The sequence below is a fragment of the Neofelis nebulosa genome, chromosome 3 (assembly GCF_028018385.1).
Source record: "Neofelis nebulosa isolate mNeoNeb1 chromosome 3, mNeoNeb1.pri, whole genome shotgun sequence".
Taxonomy (NCBI): domain Eukaryota; kingdom Metazoa; phylum Chordata; class Mammalia; order Carnivora; family Felidae; genus Neofelis; species Neofelis nebulosa.
In genome coordinates, this window is record NC_080784.1 from 169,675,659 (window position 1) to 169,700,875 (window position 25,217).

General features: G+C 34.8%; 1 protein-coding gene across 4 annotated transcripts; it reads right to left on the reverse strand.

Moving 5' to 3' along the window:
* Positions 1-315: 315 nt before the first annotated feature.
* On the reverse strand, positions 316-25,197 carry GUF1 (GTP binding elongation factor GUF1). 4 transcript variants are annotated; one of them, XM_058722711.1, is made up of 17 exons: positions 24,825-25,197; positions 23,263-23,374; positions 22,774-22,922; positions 22,435-22,515; positions 21,488-21,565; positions 20,361-20,444; positions 18,445-18,509; positions 17,239-17,442; positions 14,723-14,862; positions 13,111-13,234; positions 12,626-12,758; positions 11,593-11,736; positions 10,565-10,698; positions 7,206-7,307; positions 5,675-5,794; positions 4,043-4,079; positions 316-3,055 (listed from the first exon to the last, which is right to left on the reverse strand). In XM_058722711.1, exons 1-17 carry the CDS (start codon positions 24,990-24,992, stop codon positions 2,918-2,920), a joined length of 2,013 nt encoding a protein of 670 aa, XP_058578694.1. In that variant the 5' UTR covers positions 24,993-25,197; the 3' UTR covers positions 316-2,917. The 4 variants fall into 4 exon arrangements, 3 of the variants coding, with proteins under 3 accessions (XP_058578694.1, XP_058578693.1, XP_058578692.1); XM_058722710.1 differs by lacking the exon at positions 24,825-25,197 and adding an exon at positions 24,683-24,816; XM_058722709.1 differs by lacking the exon at positions 7,206-7,307 and having other exon boundaries at positions 24,825-25,183.
* Between the last annotated feature and the right edge of the window lie 20 nt (positions 25,198-25,217).

The window sequence follows — 25,217 nt, forward strand, 5'->3', positions numbered from 1 at the left end:
AATAAACAAATGCCATCTAAATTTTATTTCCAGAAGTGAAACTGAATACACACATCTGAGAGATTCCAACATTAATAGTTGTATTGAGCCTGCATTTATTTTTGTTTGTTGCCATCATGCATTTGGGGAGATCTAAGTGAAAAGGCAATGATTCTACCTATAATTTCTTAGTCACTCCTTGGGGAATAAAAAATGCTCCCTTCTGCATATTTTGTTTGCACCTAGAAGAACATTATTTAACATACTTAATTAAGCATACCTTAATTGAAATGTGATTGAAATGTATTAACAATAAAAATTAAACAAAAATAAATATAACGTTTAAAATAAAATATGCTCCTTTCATTACAGGTAATGCAGTTACAATAACCTTAAGTGTTACAAATGGTCTTTAAATGACTAGTATGTCAGTATAATCTTCCAGTCACACACCTCGTAATAAAATTGTACCGTTTACTACAAACAATCTGAACTAAGAATGTCCTAGTATTATAGTGAAATAGCTAAAGATACCTGTTTTAGTACATGGTTCGGTAGTTAACTTCTGTGCTTTAAATGGGATAGCTGAAACACAGTTTAGAAGATCTTTCCATCACTGCCCCTGATGTTAGGTGCTGGTTTTAGGTTCAGGTCCCCAAGCAAACTGATTTCTGGTGACTCTAGCTCCCTAGCTCAGAGGCCAAGCTGCTGCTAAGTAAAGAACTAAGAAGGCTAATAGATATTTCCACAAGGCAATAAACTATGGTAGCTAAGAACTGGTGGGGTTTGGATAAAGAAACCACTGTTTAAATCCTAGCTCTGTCAATGACACTGGCAATGTGGGGAGTCTGAGCTTCTTGCCTTGTAAGATAGGATGGTAATAGTATCTGTATCTTGACTGTAGACTGAATGACGCGATGCCTATGGAGCTCAGTTCAGTGGCTGTCACATATTAAACTCAATAAATGGTGGCTATTCTAATACTCATTTACATTATTGTAGTATCTGCAAAAATCTTAGTATAGCAAGGTCCTATCAGGGATACACTTAGAAGGCACACAACTCTAAACCATGAAAATCATCTGTTTGGTAGAGTGACCAGGGGAGAGAACTTAAGCTTATATTAAAAAATTTGAAAAATATATTTTATTACTTTAAGTAAAATTGCTTCCTAAAAAGTCAAGAGCTTAAAGGAAGAAAATTAAATGTGTCCAAATTCTATGCCTACTAATAAAACACAAATATTACATAGTACACACATCGTGTATACTTCATGTCAGGTACCAACTTCTTTCTCCTGAAAGTAATGGTAGAACAGAACACTCTGTATTAGAAATTATATGTAAATGCTCTTCTAGTTTCAAATATACTGCCGTTTTCCAAAATACTGTTACAGAATTTCATACTTCATCTGTTCTAATACAGCTAGAAGAGAAGGAAAGATCTCTAAGGTTATATAAGAATGAAATCACAGGTAATTAACTTCTATACACAATTTTAACAAATCCTATCTTCTGTAGAATTACTTCATAATGTAATAACCTTAGTATAACATGTATCAATAGTCTTATCCCCAAAAGACATTTATGTCATTCAGTACATTCAAGGTAGAGGACAAAATTAAATCGCTAAATTATTTCTCTTACTGTAATACCATCTGCCCTCTCATTTGTTCATTAACTTGGTAAACATGGTAGTTAAAAGGACATATTTTAAAGCATGACAACCATTTACTGCCTGTGTGACTTCAACTAAATTAACTAAAGCTCAAACTTTCAATTATGAAATCTGGCAATAATATTATTAATACTGCTGCTAATACCAAATACCCATCATTTTGCACCAAATGCATTTTAATTATAAAATTAAGGCAGCTCCTACCCTTAATTTTAATTTAGATGTGTATATAAATTGTCTAGTTCCAAATATTTATAAAAATTTTAACAAAAACTAAACAGCACATGTCCAGCTAGTATGCTATTTGACTTCAATAACTCCTATAAATCTAAATTTATCCAGCTAACAATAAATTGATAAGGTGATTTTGAGAATATCTTGGGGTTGAACTAGAGAGAATCTTAAGTATGGGGCCTTTCGGTGTAAGAAAAATACTCATGGGGCATCTGGGGGGCTGAGTCAGTTAAGCGTCCAACTCTTGATTTCAGCTCAGGTTATGATCTCAGTTTGGTTCGTGAGATGGGGCCCCATCTGAAGCTCTGCCCCAACAATAAGGATCCTGCTCAGGATTTTCTCCTTCCCTTTCTCTCTGTCCCTTCCCTGCTCATGTGCACTTGCTCTCTCAAAATAAACTTAAAAAAAATGCGTGAAAACAAAATAGTTAAGATTCACTAAGTACATACTATTGTGTCATACACTCTTCTGAATATTCTAAGCATACTATCTGATATGATCTTCCCAACAACCTATGGAGGTAAATAATAGTATAATCCTGATTTTACTAAAGAGTAAACAGAGATTAAGTAACAATCTACCTTGCCAGTGAGTGGTGGAAAAGAAGTTTGAAACCAGACAATATGGCTTCAGAATCCAAGCTCTTATCCATCTACTACTTCCTTTTCAAAGAAAAGCTAATAGGTTATTTTTGTTTATTTTTGAGGGGGCAGGGGTGGGGAATGAGTGGGGAAGGGGCAGAGAGAGAAAGAGAATCCCAAGCAGGTTTTGAGTTGCTAGCACAGAGCCCGATGTGGGGCTCGAACTCACAAACCATGGGATCATGACCTGAACCGAAATCAAGAGTAGGACACTTAACCGACTGAGTTACCCAGGTGCCCCTGCTAATAGGTTATTTAAACCCAAAACCCTGAAAGCAACAAGCAAGTTTTATAATTTTCACTCTGTTGTCAACATATACAGCTACTAAGAAAAAAGATACACAAATTTTAATTTATGAAAATTCATTATATTTTTTTTCCAGCAATTACTTATCAGATTGTGTCTTTAGAACTTTTATAAAGGCATCTCTTGGAACTTCAATGTTGCCAACTTTCCTCAGTTTTTTCTTTCCTTCTGCTTGTCTCTTCAAAAGTTTCATTTTTCGGGTAATATCACCACCATACTGAAAAATATTTTTAAAAATTTGAAGTCCAACAAATTACTCCATAGAAAATTAATCATACAATTACATACAGACATCAACACAATTACAATAACCTTACAATTATTACCCATGAGATACACATCTGCAGTTACCTTTCTAATCCTTTCATAGATCTCAATTTAACATCTTCTCAAAGAATGATAAAGGCTTTATTTATATTTTGGATGAGATGAAACTCACCAATGAAATCTAGCACTATGTTATGCATGTCAAAGAAGAATTATCAATCCTCTTACTGATTCAAGTCTTGAAATTTTGCATCATTTATCTATAGTCCAATAAACTCACATAGGCACAAATGTGCCAGTCCCTATGCTAAGGATTTAGAAAAGGCATTTACTGGTTAAGAAAACGTTTTAACAGAAAAGACACCTCAACAAAGCAATGTAAGAGAGGTGGATTTCAAACTGCCATACTCTTCCCACAGTCATTGTCTTCAAAATCTCTCCTTGGAAATTAGGTCAATAATGTTATCCTGATCTTAACTGTTACAAAATACTATCTTACACAGTACTTAATATAAGGAAATTTTTATAAATAAGATGGAATAAGAATGTTATCAAAATGAATATGTTAGTCAACCTGAGATTTACCTATTTAAAAAAAAACTAGGGGACCCTGTGTGGCTTAGTCGGTTAAGCGTCCAACTTCGGCTCAGGTCATGATCTCATGGTTGGTGGGTTTGAGCCCCATGTTTAGCTCTGGGCTGAAAGCTCAGAGCCTGGAGCCTCCTTCAAATTTTGTCTCCTTCTCTCTCTGCCCCTCCCCTGCTCACACTCTTTCTCTCAAAAATAAATAAACATTAAAAAAAAAAAAACCAAAAACCTAGAGATGAAATAAAAAGTTATTGTAAAAACAATGGAAACCAATATATTTATACTGCTTTTGACTTTAAACCCATAAAATAGATCTATTATTCAAAGTAGAATACAGGTAGATACGTACACATTTTGCCAAAACATTTTTCCTATAGGCTTTCACACTGTAAAAGAGGAAATTTTATATAAGAATTACATAATTTCATTACACTCTTTAAAAGTACTTTATTTTCAAAAACAATCTCTCCTTTACTAAAGATTTAAATGATCATGTTATACGTAAGTAAAATTAGCTCAAATGCTCTTGTATCTATTTGGGTGTATTTGACATAAAATAGAAAATGAATTCAGCATGAACATCAACATAAATTTTATTAAAAATAAAAAAAGGTCAAGGCTTGTGTGTATTCTTGATTAGGCCAAATTCAAGCCTTAATTATATGACCTTAATTATAAGAATTATACAAAGTAATTTCTGGCTCAACCTAAAACTACTACTAAGCACTACTACCAAAAAATTTAAAAATGGTTATCATCACATCACTAACTCTACCAAATGTGGGTTAAGAGTGACTAAGGCATATAAAGAATATATTATTTTTATAAAACTCTTTCTGTGAAAACTAAACAATTTTAATATATCCACTCAAGCAGTTATAAACTAATCTTTCTATAGTGCTTCTAAAAGGATAAGAATTAAGAAATTTCTACAGCATTTGGTGGAAGACAGGAAATTTGAAAAAAGCTCCATTTATATATATTCGTAGGATATAAAAATCTATTTTTTTCCTTTAAGGTATTCTACTTCAACACACTTATGTTAGAATTATTTGATATTTTAAATTGCACTTTCCAGGATGTTCCCTGGTTATCAATTCCTGACCAATCTCCGGGTATTCACGAAACTCAAAACAATTAACTAAAGCTAAATTGCGTTAGGAAAGAAAATTTTGTTACAAATACAGGCATAAAATTTATCCAAAGACTATATAAAAACGGTGGTTGTCACTTCACCACTACTGACACATGCAAGTTTGGGTTTAAACTACAACTGAATAGCAATTTCCAGCTAAGGAAAGACTTCTGATTTCCCAGAAGTCAAGGAAAGAAATATGCTACCAGATAGTTCTTCCCTTTACTGTTACTAGTAGAACAGCTTATTCCATGTCCCAATTTATAGATCACATATCATAAAAAAGACCAGTTTCCTACATAAATTAGCCTATTTTCCATGTCTACTGAATCACATAATCAACCTACAATGCAAAGCTTAATACATTAGCATTCTTCTCTCATCTTTCTGATTTATAATTCTGCTAACTCTGAGGAAGTAATATTAAGTGCGTTAAGTAAAAATCATAATTTAATTTTGTCTTTTGGAAGAATATCTCCAACAATTCTTTTTTTTCAAAACTTCTTCAAAAGTTTCAGTTGCTAGTAGCTTATACACTATTCCTAACTCAGGAAATTCAGTAGTCATTCAGTAAAATGAATGGAAATAAAGCAATTCATCAAACCAATGTCCATTATGTTAATAATTATACATAATATAGCTTAAAATGTTAAATTTAAGTAAATCATTATAACAGTCATCACTTAATTAAATGGAATTAAAAACCAGTTTAGTATTTCCCCGAGTAGGAATAAAGCTTAGGCCAATGAGAAGTTAAATTTTTCAGTATTATTTCATTCTTAAGTCATATCATTTCTAACAATTTATCACTTCTAAAACAGGGAACAAAAATGAATTTCAACTCACGTTTCTCTTGCAATGATTTTACTTCCAACAGCAGCTTGAATTGCTATCTCAAACAGTTGCCTAGGAAGAGAATCCTTCAGACGTTCACATATGGCTTTGCCAACAGAGTGTGCTTTGTCTCTGAGAGAGAAAATGCAACTATTTACACATCCTAAATACAAACATTTAAAGTAGCTTTCTAGGGGTGCCTGGGTGGCTCAATAGGTTAAGGGTCCAGTGTCAGCTCAAGTCATGATCTCGTGGTTCACGGGTTCAAGCCCTGAGCCCTGCATCGGGTTTTGCGCGGACAGTGTGGATCCTGCTTCAGATTCTTTGTCTCCCTCTCTCTCTGCCCCTCCCCAGCTCATGCTCGCTCTCTCAAAACTAAAAATAATAACAAAGTAGGTTTCTAGCCTATATGTATAATAAACATGAAGGTGATTTCTTTCTTTTTTTTTGGATTAATCCATTTCTTGTTTTAAGTAGACTCCATGCCCAGTGTGGAGACCAATACGGGGCTTGAACTCACAACCTGAGCTGATGTGATCAAGAGTTAAGAGACTGACCTTGGGGCACCTGGGTGTCTCAGTCGGTTGAGCTTCCAACTTTGGCTCAGGTCATGATCTTGCAGTTCACAAGTTTGAGCCCCACATTGGGCTCTGGCCTGACAGCTCAGAGCTTGGAGCCTGCTTCGAATTCTCTGTCTCCCTCTCTCTGTCCCTCCCCTGCTTGCACTCTCTCTCTCAAAAAAAATAAATAAATAAAAATAAAAAAGAGAGAGACTGAGCCACCCAGGTGCCCAATAAAGGTGATTTCTTCAGGAGGTTCAAATGGAACTCATCTGTCATAAACATCGCTTCTCTCTGAATGATAGGACTTCTCTGATTGCAAAAATAACATGACCGATTACAGAAAATCTAGAAAAACATACATAAAAACCGTTCCCCTCACCCATAGAAAACCAATGTTAAACATTTTAGAATCTCTGTGTTAAACATATATCCGTCCAGCTATTTTTCTGCATACATATTATATTTGTTATTTTACAGTTTGGAACATAATGTATATATGTTTGGCTTTTTATTTAGTAGGCATTTTTGTCACTTAACAGTACTCCGCAATATAGTTTTAGAATGGTTTAACATAACATGATTATTAAACAAGTGCTCCATTATTTTTATCAATCTATTTGTTCGATGCGTAAGGTATTTCATTTTTCATTATTAAAAATTTTTTATGAAGATAAAAACTTGTTCTCAATTTTAAACCTATCATGAAGTTTAAAAATCATTTATTTTGTCCTATTTTGGTAAGGAAAACATTTCTTTCCATGACACTATCCTTTTTTACAATAATTCTCTTCTTTCATATTTAATAGTTTGGAAAAAAGCATGCAAAAAGAATGGAAGGAGAAACTAGTACAAGAAAATTTAATGAATTACTCTTAAGTTTTCAAAATGTCATTGTCAAATAAAAATGATCAATAATTTAAAAACCATGTCAAAAGTGGTTACTTTCACATTCCATGAATGCTAATTTCTATTCAACTTACTTGTGAACAATAGTTACCAGCTCCTCTACAATATTTCCGTTCAGCAGAATATCCATTTTTACAAGTTCTGCAGTCTGGTAGCCTGCATCTTCATAATCAAAACTATGAAGGAAAAATATCCAAGTGGTAGATAAATGTTATACTTCCCAACAGATTATTTCTCTTTGCAAAATATCTTTTTTCTTCCCCTATCCTCCACCCAACTTTCTATCAAAATATTAAACATACATTTCACATAAACAGATCTAAATGACCAGAGTGAGAAACAAACTCCCTCATCTTTTCACATTTATGAAATGAGAGGCAAAAGCAAGGGGAACATGCTTTATGGGGGAAAGGAAAATGAATTGGTAAGCCAGTCTAGGAAAATGGGACAATGAAGGCAAATGTCACATTCTTCCCAATGTTTCCTCCCAACAGCTGCTTGCTGGCTGTAGACAATAGAATATATTAATTCTCAGAATTTCACTAAGTTTGGGTTTCTGTTTAGTTTTCTGTTGCCAGTAAAATAAATGTTATGGCTTTGATAAAGAGTCGTCATAAATAAGACTTTCGGACTTCATATATTGCTATTCAGTTTGAATCTGCTTTTTTAGGGATGAAATGAATTAATACATATAAAGCATTTGAATAGTACCTAATACAAAAAAAACAAAAAAAACAAAAAAACAAAAAAACCAAGCTATTTAAAAATTTTTTTTTTTTTTAACGTTTATTTATTTTTGAGACAGAGAGAGACAGAGCATGAGCAGGGGAGGAGCAGAGAGAGAGGGAGACACAGAATCTGAAACAGGCTCCAGGCTCCGAGCTGTTAGCACAGAGCCCGACGCGGGGCTCGAACCCACGGACCGTGAGATCATGACCTGAGCCGAAGTCGGATGCTTAACCGACCAAGCCACCCAGGCGCCCCCAAGCTATTTAGAACAGAGCCTAGCTTAGCACATAGAAGCACTTGGTTAGCATCAGCTGCTTACTATTAAACAATATGGTCAAAGCTTATCACGCCAATTAAAACAGAGTTAACTTACAAAACTGAGGTCTAATGAGAAAGAAAACTTTAATTATGCTTGCATGTCTTTTCAGTTATGGATAAGAACGTGGATAGTCTTAAACTGTCTTAACTGGAAAACGAACTCATGCCTAGAGTTGCAAATGTTTGGTTTCTAAAGCTTTTAGCAGGAAGGTGACAAGTTGATACTCATACTCTCTAAAACCAGATTATTATCAAGTTTTGCTAAATCCTTTTTCTTCAGCAAACATTATTAAGCATTTATTATATACCATCATAAGGACTATGCAGAACACAAACAGAGGTAAGAAGACCTAGACATAGTCCCTAGATATCACCCGTTTACAACTTTAAAAATGTTCTGTGCTCCAAAAATTTACAATTTCTTCACTCATTTTTTCAAAAGAAGCCATTATACAAATGTCTGTATTTCTAAGCCAGCCCAATGGAAACCTAACCTCTATTCAAAATATTCATTCAAGCGTACCACTGGAATGAAGGAAACACATTTAGAATTCCAAAAGGCTACTTGGGGTTTGAGGGCAAACAGGTCTATCAAAGTAAGTGTCAGAAGCAGCTTCAATATAGTCTTTATATAAGAAAGGAATTTCCTCTTCTGACCCAGCTGCAGAAGATTCTTGCCACTTGGTTTAAGAGAAATTGTTCCTAATCTCAATCCATGAGAAGCCGATAACCTAGGCTATGATGGATTTTTTTTTTAAGTAAGGAATTGACTGCATATAAAAAAGATACATTTTGAACATAAGAATTACCTCAATTCTGGAAGCTGGCATTATTTTATTTTTACATAGTTCAAAATTAAACATGTTCTCTCATTTAATCTGAAATTTAAGTTTCTAAACTAAAAGATTTTAAGATCACTTAATTCACACAGTGGTATCCAAAGGCAAACTACAATTGACAGGCTTTTGTTTAAAATGTTATTTATAACCACTTAGCTTAGTGATCTTTTAATTACGGTAATTGTTTAATAACATGCTGCCTCAATTCATTTTAAGTTTAAATCCCATTGCCATTTATTTAAGTTCTTGTCTGAAAGAAGACAAAGAAGAAAAATATTGGGTGACAAAGCAGAAAAAAATAATTTCTCAATACAAACGCACACAAAGAATACTCCTTTGTATCAAGGGTTATAATGACTTTTTCATTAAAAAGCTCCTTTCATAAAGCTAAATTTCCAGGTCACTGTAGCATGTTCTTTGAGTACTGTAATTTTTCTTTGAATGTGTTTTTTACAGATGTAAATATTCATTTTCCCTTCTACTCCCCCAGCATATTCTATATTTTCTTTGTATTCCAATATATTTATATTCCAGTAATTTATATATTTATAATTAAGTTAAATATATTAATTTATTTTATATTTAAATAATTTATAATTTAAATAATTAAACTTATATTAAATTAAATATATACAAATTAAATGTATATATATTTATAAAAATATATTTATATTCCAGTAATTTAAGATTTCAGGATACTCAGGGCATCTAGAGTTATTTACCCCAATATAAACTATTCCCAAAATGCTATGCGTTGAGTTGTTACTTAGTATTAAATCTTCCTTCACTTCTAGAGGGCTGTTCCTCCATGTACTCCTGGGGATGAGACCATGGTTTTCATAATGTGGATCACTTATTCCAGGGAAGAACAAGTTATTAAAGTGTTCACAGATACAAGGGCACACCGACCATTTTTTACAGACTAAATATGTACTTCTGTTTTCCAAATGTATAGAGGTGCTCTTAGGATTACATAACTACAAATACATATTAAATGTGCCACTGAGATCACAGTGGCTTTTTTTTTTTTTAATGTTTTATTTATTTTTGAGAGAGAGAAACTGAGTATGAGCAGGGGAGGGGCAGAGAGAGAATGAAACACAGAATCTGAAGCAGGCTCCAGGCTCCGAGCTGTCAGCAAAGAGCCCGACACGGGGCTCAAATTTACGAACCTCATGACCTGAGCCAAAGTTGGACGCTTAACTGAGCCACCCGGGCACTCCATCATAGTAGCTTCTTGAAATTACATATAATTCTAAGGGACTGGGGGAGTACACTCTTTTTATCAAGGGGATACTACAATATTTTTTTTTCCTAAAAGCAGGGTAATAGCTTGATGAATCAAAGGAACTCATTCTTCCATAAGCAAATTATGAGTACTCCCTAACACTTACAAGGTTGCTCCAAGACTTTCTATCCTTAGAGTGGTTTCTCAACTATCCTCAAGAGAGCAGAAATTATTAAATAAATAGAGTATTAAAATACTCATGCTGGTCAATATTCCAAACGAATTGTCCAGGTATCTCAATTTCTCATTAAATTTTTACCTAGCATATCCAGAAGACAGGGACTTCAAAGAATCATAAAAATCCACCACAATTTCATTCAAAGGGAAAAGATATTTAAGCATAACTCTATTTTGATCAATAAATATCATATTCTTCTGAACTGCTCTTCGAGCCTAAAAAAGAAAAAAAATGTGTTTAATGATAACCTATTTAAATGGTTTAAAATGAATACAGAAAGAGGTTGATTACTAATTTAAAAATTTCCTTACAAATCCTAATAAAGAGTGGCAAAATGAAGGAATATTTCTTTAATGGTCTACTAGAATTCTGAAAACAATACTTATAATACAGAGGACTATTTTGTATATAACATATTTATTACTAAAGCTTTTAATCCTTTGTCTTTAAGAATTTTATCTTTTTAAAATTACATAGTATGCAAAAATAAACCAAATGTAATTATAGATAAAGTAAAAGTTCTAATTTCTTGGTTTACAAATAAAAAAACTTAGGCCCAAAGAAATTAAGTGACTGACCAAAGTTTTCTAGTTTGTGAATACAGAATTAAAGTGCAAGTCCACTAGTAATCATTTTAGAATTCTTTCCAATACAGGTCAGAGTATTTCAGTAGGTTTGTTTTGAGGACTGTGATTTGTGGATTAAGTCATTTATTACAATGTGGCAAAAACTTGAGTCAGAAGTCTCAAATATTATAGTTATCCTTCAAACTATCCTCAATTTCAAGTATAAAAAGGCTAAATTATTCTTTTAGCTAGTCAGTATAAATAAGCATCAAGTTTGTTTCCTTTGCTAAACTATCAACTCAGTAAATTAAGACAGATGATCAAAACTGCAATTCTATTTTCTCTTACTTAAAATCAAACTGATTTTAAAAGTATAGATATCTATACACCTCTCTCTTTATATATACACATGTAGATAAGACCTTTGTGAAAATTTCTTATAAATTCAATGTGCTCTGCAGAAGGAAATCTTTCAAAACCTGAGCAGGAACCAGTTAGGGAGGACTAAATTTACTTTTATATTAAATTGTATTACATTTATACCTGGCAAAGCATCATTACTTTCGCAGTATATTCATCTGGTGTGATAATGGTACCCAAAACAACTGGCTCCAAATATTCTGTTACTTTTGATTTTTCAGGGAATTGTGCAGGATTGATGATTGTAATTTCCTTTTCTCTGTATTCCTAAAAATAAGAAAACCACCAATAGCTAAGCAAGATCTTAATAATTACATTTTAAAATTTTCAATTTTTACAGTATATGTTAGCATTTATTTTGTTATTGCACTTGTTGAATAAAAACAAAATAATTCCTCAAGGTTAGACTATTACCTTAACATGCTTTATATTTTAAAACTATCGAATTATAACCACTTAGTAACAATTTTTCATAAGTAATATATTGTGTTCATCGACATTTACTAAATACATCTCATGTACCACTTAGAAATAGTATGATGTAAAAGTACATTTTACTCTGCCCATTATAAGGCATTAGCTTCCTAAGTTAATTTTGTTGGAAGATATTTACAGATGCCAATGTTAAAATTTGTTTAGAATGAATATATTACCACTTAGATGGAATACAGTATTGTCTCTATCATTAACCTGAAATCTAAAATTTCCTACAGCCAGATAGCAATAAATGCTTCACTTTTCATAAGATAAACTACTTATGACCAAAATTATATTCTTCATTTTTGTGCTAGATTTTGAACAGTATTTAAATTACTAATTCTACTTTTTACTCTCAGTAACAGGCTAATATTGACAATATACAGATTTTTATCAGGTTAAGAAAAATACTGCATGGATTAGTTAAGCGGCTTCTTTATCATTAGTCATAAGGTAAGTCAATTTTTAATGTCTACTAATCAAGAAATAGCTCACATAATAGCTACTCAGCTAATGGTGTACTAAAAAGTTTCTCTTGCATTCCGCATACACACACATACACACACACACACACACACACACACACAAAAAAGTTTCTCTTGCATTCCGCATACACACACACACACACACACACACACACATATTTAGTTTTCCCATGTATGCTGGTTCACAACAGTACCTTTATCAATTTTGCTGATGAAAGAACAGCTTTATATGGAACAGTAGGGGTTGTCAAAATTACAGAAGCATTATATTCTTGTTCTAGTCGCTGGTTGAAAACTTCCATGTGCAAAAGTCCAAGAAATCCCAACCTGGGGGAGAAAAAGCCAAGCTCCAAATATCTGTCTCAGGGGTCTAGTTCCTTTGATGAACATAGTCTTACTTTGTGGAGGAAGGGTAGAATCAAAAGTCATTCAAGCAATTCACATCATAATTAAATGCTGTTATTAAATAGGACTCAAAATTTCCATTGGGATTCTATTTAAAATTGCTATAAAACTTACCCACAGGACATGAATACAGGGTGAAATAGGCAGATGGTTGTTTTAGTTAGCTTTACACTAACAAGAACTTATCCTCAGTAATCAAATGTACAGGAGCAATAAACCACTTAAACTTCATTTTTCAATAAAAATCTGACACTACGGTGTAATAGAATCTTACCTCCAGCCAGCACCTAAGGCAAGGCTACTATCTCGATGAACCGTCACACTGGAATCATTTATAGTCAGTTTTTCTATAGCACTCTTCAGATTATTATATTCAGATTGGTCTATAGGGTACATTCCTGAGGACACAATGATTTCTAATTATCACATGTGAAAATATGCCTAAAAGCTAAATATACAATGCTTCCAAGATCAAAATTAATCATTTACCTTTTAAATTACTTCCCTATATTTCACTGACCACAAGAACTGGCATGCTAAAAAAACTGAATATTAAGTTACATTGGCTTTAAATATCTTTAAGTTTCAAAGCCTTATAAACTTACAACTGGATTCACACTCCAAGTGATGTTTTTATGTGTTTGCACAAATATAATTAAAATAAAGAAGAACCATGAAAATTAAACCTATTGTAAGAAAAATATATTTCAAGAAACAAAAGTTAAAGACATTCCACAGCTACAAATGAAACTCCATTAGTAGAAAAAAACAAGTAAAAATAAAAACTACACCAAATCCTTAATTCTTCAGGGCAGATAATCTATTAAAACCAAAGATATGATTGACTTTGCCTAAAAGTGGGCATAAACAAACTTCCTACTTCCCAGTGCAAGATCCTAAATGGAGAAAACCAAACGCTAGATACCCAGCATAGAGTAACTTAATGACGTTCAATCAGGTGTTTCTTTTTCAAACGTCTGTAATACCACACAGTAGTAAAAGGTTGTGAAGTTATACACAGGAGGGGTAACACTATCCCCACTATCCACTATCTACACTAGCACTGTACAATATATTTTTTTTAAGTTTATTTATTCTGAGATGGGGCAGACAGAGAAGGAGACAGAATCCCAAGCAGGCTCTACACTCAGCATGAAGCCTGATAAGGGGCTTGATCTCATAAACAACGAAATCAGGACGTGAGTGGACATCAAGAGTCAGATGCTCAACCAACTGAGCCACCTAAGCACCCTCAGCACTGTACAGTATTAAAGAAAGTCCAACTAACAGGAAGGCACTCAGTAAATGTCCACTGATAATTAGTGATAAAAACATCCTAATTAGAAAAATATTCCAGGGGCTCATGATGGTTCAGTTAGTTAAGCATCCCACTGTTGATTTTGGCTCAGGTCATGATCTCCCAGTTTGCGAGTCCAAGCCCCGTGTCAGACTCAGCACTGGCAGGCAAAGCCTCACTCTCCCTCACTCTCTGACCCTCCCCTACTCATGTTCTCTCTCTCTCCCACTGCCACCGCAAAAAGTAAATAAATACACTTAAAAAAAAAGAGAGAAATATTCCAAATGTAATGACTTACTCTCTAGGAAAACAAGAAGGAGATTCATATTACTATGCTCTTTAATACATCAGATAGCTTATTTCTTAAGCGCTTGTATTTTCTAAGTTCTAAAAGTTTAGGAAATGATTTCCTACATAAAGTTTCACTACACATATGAAATTAACTAATACACATGAATAGCACACAAAAAATCTAAAAGAAGCAGAGAATTCTAGTTTAGCTGTTATTTAAAATGAGTATTTCTAGTAATTTTTATTTCAGTTTACACAACAAATTGGCCCTCATCCTTTGAATTTGTGAGCTCCTCACCTGCAAATACCATTGGTTTCGCTGATTTAAACCCAGGCAAGGGCTCCACTTGTTGTTTATGTAAATACAATGTATCTCCTATTTGTGCTTCAGTGACATCTTTCATCCCAGCAATCAGATAGCCCACCTGTCCTGCATATCTAAATAAAATTATTATATGGAAATATTGACTGCTTTAGTGTTTCAAATGCAAACTCATAATTAGCTCTAACTTTCCAGGAAATTATTACACTTTCCAAACAAAACCTTGTCTAATTCAAAGTAAGTATTACATATCACAATTCTCAATGCTAAGGATTGCCAGCAAAAGAACATACCATGCTTTACAATCCATTACCAAGGACCTCTGCAACACAACAAGTCTATGGTCTTCTTCATGACTCTGCCCACCTTTGCAAATTAAACAACAGCTTCTAAAATATAATGTAAACACAGTAAAACTAAGTGCAAAAACACCAAATGTTTCCTATACTGTAAAACACTATTTTATTAGTGAATTGTGTCACAAATGTACTTAAAAAAAAAAAAAATAGATTTTTAACCAAGCAGAAAAATGTGAACTCTTAAACAAATCTGACGTCAATTTGACGTTACTCTTATAGGAAAAGAGCAGATCCCAAAATTTCAGAGTTTTTACCTTAGTTCTAGTTCTTTTTTTTTTTTTTTTAAGCAAATTTCCTACATGATAACAAACTAATTTACATTTAGGATAAAGTACCAAAATCTTTAGTGAAGATACAGTAATAGTCAATGTTATGATCTATATGATGTAACTGAGACCTCAATTTGAGTAAAATTAAAATAGATTTTATGACTAGGGGGGTTCTGGGTGGCTCACTCAGCTGAGTGTCCGACTTTGGCTCAGGTCATTATCTCATGGCTCGAGGGTTCGAGTTCTGTGTCTGGCTCTGTCTGAGTCTGACAACTCAGAACCTGAAGCCTGCTCCCAATTCTGTCTCCCTCACTCTCTGCCCTTCCCCCGCTCATGTCCTGTCTCGCTCTCTCTCTCAAAAATAAATAAACATTAGGGGCGCCTGGGTGGCGCAGTCGGTTAAGCGTCCGACTTCAGCCAGGTCACGATCTCACGGTCCGTGAGTTCGAGCCCCGCGTCAGGCTCTGGGCTGATGGCTCGGAGCCTGGAGCCTGTTTCCGACTCTGTGTCTCCCTCTCTCTCTGCCCCTCCCCCGTTCATGCTCTGTCTCTCTCTGTCCCAAAAATAAATAAAAAAAAAAAAAAAAAAAAAAAAAAAAAAAACGTTGAAAAAAAAAAAAATTTAAAAAAAAAAATAAATAAAAAAAAAATAAACATTAAAAGGAAACTTAAGGGGCGCCTGGGTGGCTCAGTAGGTTAAGCGTCCAAGTTCAGCTCAGGTCATGATCTCACAGTTTGTGAGTTGAAGCCCTGCGTCAGGCTCTGTGCTGACAGCTCGGAGCCTGGAGCCTGCTTTGGATACTGTGTCTCCCTCTCTCTCTCTACCCCTCCTCTGCTCATGCTCTGTCTCTCTCTATCTCAAAAATAAATAAACATTAAAAAAAAAAAGAAACTTAAAAAGAATAAAAATAAAATAGATTTTATGACTCAATTAAAAAATGTAACGAGCAAAATAGTGCTAGTTTTAGACATACAAGATTAAACGATCAAGTGTGACTATATACCCACTTGATTTACTACCTTAATTTTTACAGATGAGGAAACAAAGACCTTAGAATGCTCCAAGTATGTACCAGGTGATTTATCCCATCAGTACCCAGAATACTGATGGAGTAGGCAGGCAAATATTTGTAAGTGAACTCAGAATTCAGTTTTTCTCTAATCCCCACATGCCATGGATCCCAATCAAAGTTTTACCATGAATTCCATACTAAAGAAAAAAATTACCAAATTTTCTTCACTACTTTTATGTTGAAAAATCTAATTATAAAAAATTAAGTATCAAAACTAATACCCAGTATAATGTGGATATATATGGGTGACAGAACCATCTCTTTCACTGTCTCATCAAATATTACCAATATAGGACCCAATGTGCACTAGGATCATAAAATTTGTCACAACTAGTCAAAAGGAATAAAAATACATCAAATTTATACTGTCCTTGGGGCGCCTGGGTGGCGCAGTCAGTTAAGCGTCCGACTTCAGCCAGGTCACGATCTCGTGGTCCGTGAGCTCGAGCCCCGCGTCAGGCTCTGGGCTGATGGCTCGGAGCCTGGAGCCTGTTTCTGATTCTGTGTCTCCCTCTCTCTCTGCCCCTCCCCCGTTCATGCTCTGTCTCTCTCTGTCCCAAAAATAAAAAAAATAAAAAACGTTGAAAAAAAAAAAATTAAAAAAAAAAAAAATTATACTGTCCTTCACACATGAAATTGCAAAAGCATTTAATATTTAATTGCATTTAATGGTAAGTTTTTTGTTTTTTGTTTTGTCTGAGTTATGAAATTGGGACTAAGGATATCAATCTAAGAAAGGCAGAGATAGAAACACATACAAATGTATTTTAATTACTATTGTAGATTACTTACAGTTTATGTGCTGGCTGCTCATTAGGATTCAGAACTCCTACTTCATTAACTTCATGTATCTTTTTAGTATGTGCAGATACAATTTTATCTCCTTTGGAAACCACTCCATCAAATAACGCTACATTGGCTATCACGCCCCTATACTGGTCAAAGGTGGAGTCAAATACCAAAGCTCTCAGGGGGTTTTTGCGATGTACTTTGGGACTATTAAAAATAAGGAAAAACACACACACATAACAAATTTAAAATCTTAATAAAATGTCTATTTTCAACTCAAATATTATGCTTAATTTACTCTTATACCTGAGAAAGGCTGATAACTGTCAAGATAAAAACATCTTCCCATAAATTACAATGCCTATTTTTAAATCAGTTTTAATTCAACCTTAAGTTTTAAATGAATGACTGTTTTAAAATGAGGGGATGCCTGGTGGGCTCAGTTGGTTAAGTGCCTGACCCTTGAGTTCAGCTCAGGTCATGATATCACAGTTAGTGGGGCTCGTGGGATTGAGCCCTGAGTCAGGCTCACAGCATGAAACATGCTTGGGATTCTCTATCCTTCTTTTTCTGCCCTTCCCCAGCTGGCATGCACCCTCTCTCTCAAAATAAATAAATATTTCTAAAAAAATAGGGGCACCTAGGTGGTTTAGTCGGTTAAGCGTCCAACTTTGGCGCAGGTCAAGATCTCACAGCTCAGGAGTTCGAGCCCCAGGTCGGGCTCTGTGCTGAAAGCTCAGAGCCTGGGGCCTGCTTTGGATTCTGTGTCTCCCTCTCTCTCTGTTCCTCCCCTGTTTGTGCTGTCTCAAAAATAAGTAAACATTAAAAAAAATGGTAATGAAATTAAATAAATAATAAATAAATAACTTATCCTCTCCAACCACAAGAATGGGCTAATCTAAAATAACACATCAGGGGGCACCTGGGTGGCTCAGTCGGTTAAGCGTCCGACTTCGGCTCAGGTCATGATCTCGCGGTCCGGAGATCGAGCCCTGCGTCGGCCTCTGTGCTGACCACTCAGAGCCTGGAGCCTGTTTCAGATTCTGTGTCTCCCTCTCTCTCTGACCCTCCCCTGTTCATGCTCTGTCTCTCTCTGTCTCAAAAATAAATAAACGTTAAAAAAAAAAAAAATTTAAAAGAACACATCAGACTGACAGTCTTTATACCATTAAAGACAAACAAACTATAGAAAAATAGCAAAATACTTACGGAGGTATTCTTTCAATGACTGCCTGAAGAACTCTTTCAACATTTGTTCCAAGTTTAGCAGAAATCTAAATTTAAAAAAATAAGCATTTAAATACTATTTTTCTACCTGGTGACTGAGTTGTATGATCAGAAAAAAGAAAGAATTCTAACAGTTATCAATTTAAAGAAAGTAGTAAAAGGAAGCACAAAACTTATACTATACGTCAAGTGTCCTTCCATTACAGTTGGGTGACTCTATACTTCTTTAATTAAATTACAAAAGCATTCTATTATGGTATTGAAAGAACAGTGGTCTAAGAGTTTTAAAAAATCTGAGTAGTTATGACTGTATGTAATGCATGACTTTGACCAATACGTATTTCTTTGAGCTGCAAGTTCCTCATCTAATAAATGATTATTTATATTTTTCCTAAATCTCAAGATTGTCACGTGAAGAGAATAAACAATATATGTGGATGATAAGTATGGCATTCCACCTAAAACACCACAATTTGTTAAACGAATATCCATGACAACACCTGTCTTATTCAATTATTTACTATGCTTACTTCTTTCTTTACTTATTAAATGACTGTCTCCCCAAGGAGAATGTAAATACAATGAGACATTTTTTCTCAGAGAGATGCTATGATGCAGAGTAACTTAGGGAGGCCTCTCTGATGAACTGAGACAGGGGTCTTGTCTATTCTGCTCACTGCTGTGCTCCTAGCTGACACCTACCAAATAAGTACCTGAATAAATTTTGTAAAGATGCATTAAAATCAGAATAGTTAATTACACTTTAATAAAACATAACCCAAGTTATGAAACCATAATTCCAGGACTGCTTTATGAGGTCCCTCTTTATAATAAAAAACGTTAAATTCTGTGTATGTGTATCTGTCTCTAAGGAAAAAAAAAAATACTGCTTTTCAGTTATTACAATGTTGTATGTAATCAACCACTGTGTTAAGGTTAAATAGATAAAAAACAGTTATCACCTGAAATATGCCTTTTCAAAAATCAAACAAGACTGAAAGTGGAAGCTAAACATTACATTGTTGCACTAACATAGTTACTACACAAGCACTAGCACTGCACAGTTTGGTTGTGGCTATTCAACACTTAAATCATCATTTGAAAATGAAAATTCAAATTGAAACTAGTATCAACTTGGGGCACCTGGGTGGCTCAGTCAGTTAAGCATACAACTTCTGGTTTCAGTTCAGGTCATGATCTCGCTGTTGGGGAGACAGAGCCCCAAGTTGGGCTCCACAGAGCATGAAGCCTGCTTGAGATTCTCTGTCTCTCTCTGCCTCTCCCCGACTTGTAACACATACAAATGTCTTAAAATTGGTTTGAACCTGCTCGTCAAAGGAAGTATTTCCATAGGGACAAAATGGCTAACAAGAAATACTACTGCAATCAATTGCAGAAGGCCTACATTTTAGTCCTGGCACATTAGCTCTCTAGATCTTACTCTTAAGAATGGGATAAAATCTTTGAGCCTTAGTTCTTTCAACTGTATCTCAAGTGGGACGCCTGGGTGGCTCAGTTGGTTAAGCATCTGACTTTGGCTCAGGTGATGATCTCACAGCTTGTGAGTTAGAGCCCCACACTGGGCACTGTGCTGTCAGCTCAGAGCCTGAAGCCTGCTTCAGATTCTGTCTCCCTCTCTCTCTCTGCCCCTCCCCCCCCCAAAAATAAACATTAAAAAAACATTCTTACAACTGTATCACAAGAAAATTCCTATCTGTCATAACCATGTAACAAGGATTTCTGGGAGGATCAAATGAAATATGAAGAACTTTGTAAAACTATGAAAACTTTATATAATGATGGACTCTCAAATACTATGAAATTTCACTAGGCCAATACCTGAGATTTTTAAAAGTATAACTATGTCTTCACAAAAAAAAAAGGGGGGGGTATCTTACCTTAATACATTCATCACTTGGAATATCAAACACTTTTTCAATTTGTTTTTCAACCCTTTCAGGATCAGCATTCTTCAGATCAATCTTTAAAAAAAAAATCATTATGCCTTACTTAATGCAGTAAAAATAAAATGTATTACATATTAATAGTATTTGGAAATAGTTAAAAGCATACTTATAAGCTAATTGATCCCTCTATTTTTCTTTTCAAAAAGGTTAAAATAACCTAGATACAGGCAATACAATTTTAACAAGTATAGCCATTGAAAAACCAAGGGCAGATAGCAGAGCGTGCAAAAAATTTAGGCAGCTGGCAACTCAAGGCAGGAGAAGTGTTCAGTAACAATTTGTCAACCAAACTGTAAACTGACTTTATAAGTTAGATATAACTTATGACAACAAACTGTCTTACCTGTAAGGCAACTTTGCCTCTTTTAAATTTAACTCCAATATCAAAAAATTCAACTAAATGCAATGTAGATTTTTAAATTAAGATTCTTTATTAGTTTTAAAACATAAAAGTTAAAGTTTAACAACAGTGCTCAGTTTAGCACTTGCTTTGTTTCATGTATTACATTATTTCCCTGAAGATTATAAGTGCCTTTTCTTTTCCTATCCATGCTTTATTTTTTTTATATTTATTTTTGACAGAGACAGCATGAGTCAAGGAGAGTCAAAAAGAGGGGTAAACACAGAATCCAAAGTAGGCTCTAGGCTCTGAGCTGTCAGCACAGAGCCCGACAGAGGGCTCAAACTCACAAACCATGAGATCATGACCTGAGTGGAAGTGGGAAACTTAACTGACTGAGCCACCCAGGCACCCTTCCTATCTATGCTTTAGTGTAACAGACATATTTTGGCTGCCCTGCCTGTATTCCCTTCCTGCAGAAATAGCCCTCAATCCCTCCATGTAATTCAGGAAGACTGTCTTCTAAACTACATGTAAGGATACAGGAATTTGAGTTGCCAATTCTATTGTGTGCAAATTCAAAGAAGTAAATCCTACCAATATATTTAATATAGAGTTCAAGATCCCTCATATAAAAATAGTATACCAAATAATCAAACACTAAATTTACTTTTAGAAGGTAAAATAGTAAACAGCATTGTTGTCTCATTGGAATTACCTTGTTTATAACTGGAATTACCGATAGCTGTGCTTCAAAGGCAAGAAAGAAGTTTGCTACAGTTTGGGCTTGAATACCCTAGAAATATCAAGACACAAGATACTGATATGACCACCTACCAACTATCATAAAACTTGTAATATAATACCATCCCACACATTTTCCCCAAAAGCAGAGGTATAAACTATGGTATCTATACTTCCATGCATCTGGATGATTCCTTGTGAAAATTCCTTTCATTTCAGGAAACGTTTATTGGAGGACACTGTTCGGACTAGGGACAAAAACGTGAAACATGAACCCTAAAAGCTTACCAAAGAACACATTCATGCAGTTCAGTTTGTAAAACCTACTACTATACATATAAGGTAGGCCTTGACCTTCCCTGAAAAGATCAAGAAAGGTCTAACACAACAAATACCTTCGGGTTTAGAATGAAAAGTTTATGAGAAGCTGAAATACATCAAAAGCTTGCTTTAAATAGTATATCACAACTCTTACATAATCACTCAATATGTTTTTGTTTACCTTTATACCACAAAAGAACTTAGTAATGTTATTGACATGTTTCTTTAAACCTAACATTTCCCAAATTATTACCTTAAAATTATCCAAAATGACTTCTAAAATAAATTCATTTTCAAGGTTTGCTAAAAATTAGTATTAAAACCCCAAATTAAGAACTACTATAAAGTGAGTTTTTGGAAGGATAAATCTCTTAACAGTTCTGATCAGCATAAAATGTTTAAAATACGTACTAGTCCATTCCAGACTGCTTTAGTGCAATAAAACTTCAAATTAACAGGACCAAAGCATATGATTTTGGTTAACTAATACAATAAATCCTATTTTCAAGCATAAAAATTCTACTTCCAAAATATATTTTAAGGAAAATCTCTTGAACAACCAAGGAGCACGTCACACCACATAAGATTAAAAGTACCTACCTCATTTGCATCAACCACAAGTAAAACACCCTGGCATGCAGAGAGGGACCTGGATACTTCATAACTAAAATCCACATGGCCCTGAGGAACAAAAATTATTGATACTTCTGAAGATAGCCATAATTATTTTTTTATGCCAAACCTACTGACTCCTCTTGATAGAAAGTTAATAGGTTTCTTTTTTTAGTGGATGCTTGTGAAACAAGTTACTCAAACATAAGAATACTGAGGAAATAAGTGTTTATTTAATGTTCAGTTCAAAAATTGAACAAGGATTTGTTTGCACTCTTAATACAAGGCTGACTTTAGTAATAAAAACAAAGTTATTTCTCAACTTACCGGTGTATCAATGAGATTTAAAAGGTACTGCTTTCCTTCCCAATTATAGAAAAGAGATGCTGTCTGTGCTTTAACAGTGATTCCTCTTTCTCGCTCCACTTGCAATTTGTCAAGAACCTGCTTATTCTTTTTTGTTTTATCAATTGTGCCTATAAATAGAAATAGTTATTGATACTTCTAAGAGCTTTTAAAAAGACACAATACTGGATACAAAATTAAACCAATTGGGGCACCTGGGTGGCTTAGTCAGTTAAATATCCAACTCTTCATTTCAGCTCAGGTCATGATCTCACAGTTTGTGAATCCCCACTTGGGATTCTCTCTCTCCCTCTCTCTGCCCCTCCCCTGCTCAAGCTCTTTCTCTCTTTCAAAACAAATAAACAAACACTAAAAGTTTTTTTTTAATAAAAATTAAATTAAAATAAAACTTCAAAAAGCATGGTAGAAATAATGATTAATCACTCATGGCCATTTATAAGATGAAAATACCTGTTAGTTCCAGGAGCCTGTCAGCTAAAGTACTTTTGCCATGATCCACATGTGCAATGATACTGAAATTTCTAATATTTTCAACAGAGAATCTAGACATGTCAATTTTTTCCTAGAAAGAAGAGAGAAATGAAACATTTATGAGTATACATTTTGCATGATAGGAAACAAACATACTAATTCAAAAATGTTCCTTTTGTCTTCTTTGAACAATTTCATTTATAACATTTATATTATTCCTCTGACAATAAAGAGATATACAGCTAAACTCTTATTACAAACAATTGATTAAAATAGCACTCATCAAATACATGAGTTTCACTGTTAAGGTGATAACTTAGCTAATTAAGAGTCCCTTATAAATATTCCCACCACTGAGAAAATGATTTTCATGAATGAAGAACCCAAGACACCTAGAGCTCCTGAAAAAGCTTAGAGCAAGCACCTTGTCTAACAAAACCTCTTGAGGCCAAAAACAAAAACATACAAACAAAAGCTACAGAAATGTTTTAAGGAGAAAAAAAAAGAAATTCTTTGCCCCCATAATACATTTAACCAGCAATCATATCTAGTTAAAAACCTGTGCTCCTAATATTATCTTCAAAAGTTTTATATTTTTGTTGTTGTTGTTTGACAACTTATTTGGACAGAGAAAAAAGTTTTAACATCCGCAAAAAACTCTCAAAAAACAAACAATAAAAACTCTTATCACTTAAAATTTAAAAATATTTTAGAATGTGACTCCTGAGTTTTAGTTGCATACATCATCTTTAATGCTTTAGGAAGCCTCACTGCAACCTGCTAAAAGTGGGTATACGAGTAGAGTATGTCTGGTTTTTTGTACCCTAGATATTTTATTTTTCCAATCAAATCTGTATTTCATAACCAGCATTAAAAATAGGAAAATTACAGTGAAATCCACAATAGTCGTGACCTTTATAAATGTTCTAATACAAAGCAGACAATGAAGGTGCAACTTACATGTGAAAGAAATTCTAAGAAAAAACTCAACCTAATTTTTTTGCCCAGTGGATTCCTCCTCCCCTTCATCTTTCAACTGGCATTCAATTAAAAAGATATACAGGACCATACCACTTTTAAGAACTTGAAATTGCAACATAAATTCATTTTACATTCCCCAGGCATTTTAGAAAAGGGCAATTAATCACATTTAAGTCTTATTTTTTCCAATTACTCATAACTTGCATCCAGTTACTCTACTTCTCTGCCTACACTGTATCTCTTCATAGTTATCAAACAGTGCCTTCTCCACCACAAGAACAAAGGCTCAGAAAACAAGTTTGTTTGGGGTCACATAAAATAAACAATAGTTACCCACATCACAAACTAGGAAAGTCAGAACGTGACTTGTCCAAGGTCACATTGGGGAGTGGTGGAGGATTCAGAACCCAGAGCGCACCTTGAGCTCTCAGCTTTGCCGCCTTTCAAGAATCGCAACCTGCGTCCACAGGTAGTTTAGGAAGCCCTTCACGAGTCCAAGTCCGCCAGGAGCGCCCTCCCAAGTTTTAAAACAGAGTTAATTAGAGCCGAACGGCGGTCACCTTGCGCTCAGCCGAGGTGTAGAGCCTGTCCCAAGCCCTGAACTCGGCAGGGGCCCCACGGGTCGGCGTGGGAAGAGGCTCCAGGCGTCCCCGCTGTGCGGTCCCTGCGGCCCGCAAGGCTGCCAGCGCGCGGCCTTGCGACCAGCCCCGACCCATAAGAGTCCACATCCCTTCGCGCGACGGAGGCGTCAGGTCTGCACCTCGAGACAGTTCTGCGCCATCGCCGGTAGCGCGATTTCCTACAAGATGCCCCCGGTTAAGATCCGGCGAAAAAGACCTAAACCGTTTCACACCGGCGGAGAAGAAAAGCTGCCGAGGACAACTCCGCCCAACTACTGACTCCGGTGCGACACAGGGGACGCAGCGCCGCTGTTCGGCGCCTGCACGTCGCCC

Bases quoted from the DNA above. Each gene is read 5' to 3' on its own strand.
- GUF1 (XM_058722711.1), bottom strand. From the start codon at position 24,992: ATGTGGACTCTTATGGGTCGGGGCTGGTCGCAAGGCCGCGCGCTGGCA. The intron at 22,516-22,773 runs GTAAGTTGAGAA...TTTGTTCCTCAG, and splicing joins TAAATCTCATTGATACACCG to GGCCATGTGGATTTTAGTTA. The intron at 12,759-13,110 runs GTAAGATTCTAT...TTTCTCCCCCAG, and splicing joins GCCTTAGGTGCTGGCTGGAG to GTTGGGATTTCTTGGACTTT.